Here is a 2,949-nt window from a genome sequence, read left to right as displayed (position 1 = left end):
GGGGGGGGGGGGGGGGGGGGAGAGATTTCCCACACGCTTAAAAGTAAGCTGTGCTTAGCCATTGCTGTTCAAGAAGGCTAGCCCTCCCTCCGCTGGAGAATGCACAGCCAGCACTCAGGTCTGCATTTATCTCAAGTCCACCCTTCCTCCTCCCATCCACCGGTTAGTGAGGCTTGCGGAGAAAATGAGGGAAAGCATCCTTCAAACCGCAGAAAGCGCAGAGCGCAGAGAGGAACTTTTCCTCCGCTGTCAGAGAGGAAGTCACTTCTGCTTCTCAAGGCCAACAGCTGAGTCTGGGAACCTCCGGACTAGGCAGGAAGGTTTGGCGGAGAAGGAGTTGGGAGAAAACAATGCCCAGCCTGCGACGCCTGGGGCAATGAACATCCTGCCCGGGGATTGGGGGGGATGTCCCCTACCCACCCGACACCCATACCAGGCTCTGGGCCGCTGCTGCTCGGCTTACCTTGATGATGCTGCTGCGCCGGGGGGTCGCCCGCGCAGCCTCCAGGAGGCCAGTCTCGCTATCCGCGGGGACCCCCGCAGCGCCCGGCAACGCGACCCCGCTGCGACGGTCCCTCATCCGGCCCCCCGAAGCCGCGGGTGCGGCGTCCCCGGAGGCAGCGTCGGCGCCGGCTCGGGGGTCGTCTTCGCCCCCGGCAACGTCGAGAGGCGCCGGAGCCTCCCTGCCAGCCGCGCCCTCAGCCATAGCGGAGCACGTTCTAGGCTCCCGGCGAGACTGCACGACCGCCAGCGGCGTCCAGCCCCGGGCACGGGTGCGCTCAGGCGCCGGGAGGAAAGAAACCCCCGCTAGACTTTGTTTCAGCGCGCGACGGCGGCTGCAGTGGCAGCCGCAACTTTGTAGAGAGGAGACATCGCTCGGGCAGAGGCGTCCTCGGGCTGTGGTCCAGGAGGTCAGCGGGCCGGCGCGGGCCGGCGGCGGGGGCGGGGAGAAGATGTGAGCGGGAGGGAGAAGCAGGCGAAAAGCAGCCAGCGGGAGGTACCGGAGACGCGAGGCGAGCGCCGGCTCTGTGCAGACAAAAGGCAGCGGGCGCCGGAGCCGGGAGCCTCCGGAGCCGGGACGTGCGCGGCTCCAGCGGCGACTGCGGACCGGCCACCAGCCACCTGCCCGCCGACCGCAGCGCGGCCGCCCCAGGAAGTGCGGCGGCGGCGGCGGCCTCCACTCCGCTCGCCTGTGACAGGGAGGGAAGACTTGTTTTGACAGCCCGTGGGGATTGGCAGGCTCCCCGGCCTCTCAGGAACCGAGGCTCGCCAGGGGGGGTTCGGCCCGACCAATCCTCACCGCGGAGGGGTGTGCCCGAGCGCGAAGAATGGAATGTGTTCTGTTGCTCGGAGCCTGCCCAGCCCCGCTGGCCCCGGTACTTAGGCGAGGATGCGCGCGCCAGTGTGCGCACCCGCAGGCACTCAGAGTACATTTTAGGAAGTTTAGAAAGGCGAAAGCAGCCTGAAATGGTGCAAGAAGTGAGACGCGGGTGGGGTGGGCTGCGGGAGGCAGGGAGAAGCAGGAGGAAACATTCTGCAAAATAGCAAATCTGGACTAAAGAGCGTGTTGAGCGAGGTCAAGAGCGTTTTTTGTTTGTTTGTTTTTGGGGGGGGAGGGGGGTAGCAGTGACACTTGGCACCGCCAAGGGTTAATCACTGGCTCTCCTGCCAATCCTTAGAAGTGAAGTCCACGCACTAGGACCCTGGAGTTCCACAGTTTGCCTCAGGTTCTACGAGCGAGCGGATTCTACCTTCACTCAGTTATCTGAGTCAGTATGACAAGGAGTTGGATGAAAGGGTAAGAGGAAACAGAACAACCAAAACCCTGGGAATGCCGCCGAATGAAACACAGAGATGATGGAAGCCACATAGCGACAAGGTCACTGGCAGGTTTAGTCTCTACCCTAAAACGTTCCCCGGCGAGGGCGAGGAGTCAGCCTCCTTTCTACATATAATTCTAAATCAATACATTTTGCTCCTTCCACCAAGCTAGCAATCAAGTGCAGAGCAGGGACTCAAGAGCATTAACCACACCATGAGCAAATGTAGACAATGGCTCTAAGGTCCCTGGGGAGTTGGACGACAACATTCTCATTTAAAAGATTTGGAGCATCGAGGCCTGTACTAAACCTCACTTAGGTCATTAAATGCATTTCAATTACTAATCATTTCATAATTCGAGATTATACTTCTTCCTTAACGTGGCCAACAGCACCAAGAAATTTTTCAGTCCTTCACAGCCAGAATTTTATTAGATTTCTAGCATTTTAAGGATGCACTGGGGTCTTGGGGATCATCTACGGCAGCTCTTTTATTTAAGAGAGGACATAAGAGCCCAGGGAGCCTTGGCTACTGGCTGGTTGGTACATGCACTGAGAACAGATCTGCTACACGGCTCCCTCCGCTCTCTCTTCACTTTTTTATCTAGCTCCCCTGGGGCAACAACCAGTAAGGACGAGATGGGGCTCTTGGGAGATTCATATTTGACATTTACCATCTCCTAGGGAAGACTAGAAAGACTGTCTTTACCTTTTCTGTAAATATACATGCAACCCAGCAATGAGCGTCCTCTAGACGCCAGGCGAGCTCTGGTTTATTAGAAGCAACACTGCCCTCTAGTGAGATGATGAGAACTACAACCGAAATAGCGAGCGCTGCTTCACAATTGTTACATAGAAAAATTCTATTTTGTCCTCAGAAGTATAGCCAATTTTAGGCTATTGTTTTTCTTTTTTTTTATTAGATATTTTCTTTATTTATATGTCATATGATTTTTCTTTTCCCAGTTTCCCCTCCCAGGAACAAACAAACAAACAAACAAAAACAACAAGAGCAAACCCCTATTGGCTCCCCCCTCCCCATGTTGCCACCCTACCCTCTCCCACTTATTAGCCCTGGCATTCCCCTACACTGGGGCACAGAACCTTCACAGGACCAAGGACCTCTCCT

The 2,949-nt window shown here is 56.7% G+C and overlaps 1 protein-coding gene across 1 annotated transcript in view; it reads right to left on the bottom strand.

Annotated features, from left to right (window-relative positions):
* The window catches only part of Plcl1 (phospholipase C like 1 (inactive)), a 315,943-nt gene extending 314,765 nt beyond the window's left edge, over nucleotides 1–1,178 (bottom strand). Inside the window, exon 1 of the mRNA XM_031367529.1 lies at nucleotides 464–1,178. Within this exon, the coding sequence (XP_031223389.1) occupies nucleotides 464–706 (243 nt within the window). The 5' untranslated portion in view covers nucleotides 707–1,178. The remainder of the gene's footprint in view (nucleotides 1–463) is intronic.
* Nucleotides 1,179–2,949: the final 1,771 nt, after the last annotated feature.

This window comes from Mastomys coucha, unplaced genomic scaffold (assembly GCF_008632895.1).
Source record: "Mastomys coucha isolate ucsf_1 unplaced genomic scaffold, UCSF_Mcou_1 pScaffold14, whole genome shotgun sequence".
In the NCBI taxonomy this organism is placed as follows: Eukaryota; Metazoa; Chordata; class Mammalia; order Rodentia; family Muridae; genus Mastomys; species Mastomys coucha.
The sequence above is the reverse complement of the archived record's forward strand: the minus strand, read 5'-3'. Positions and strand labels throughout refer to the sequence as shown.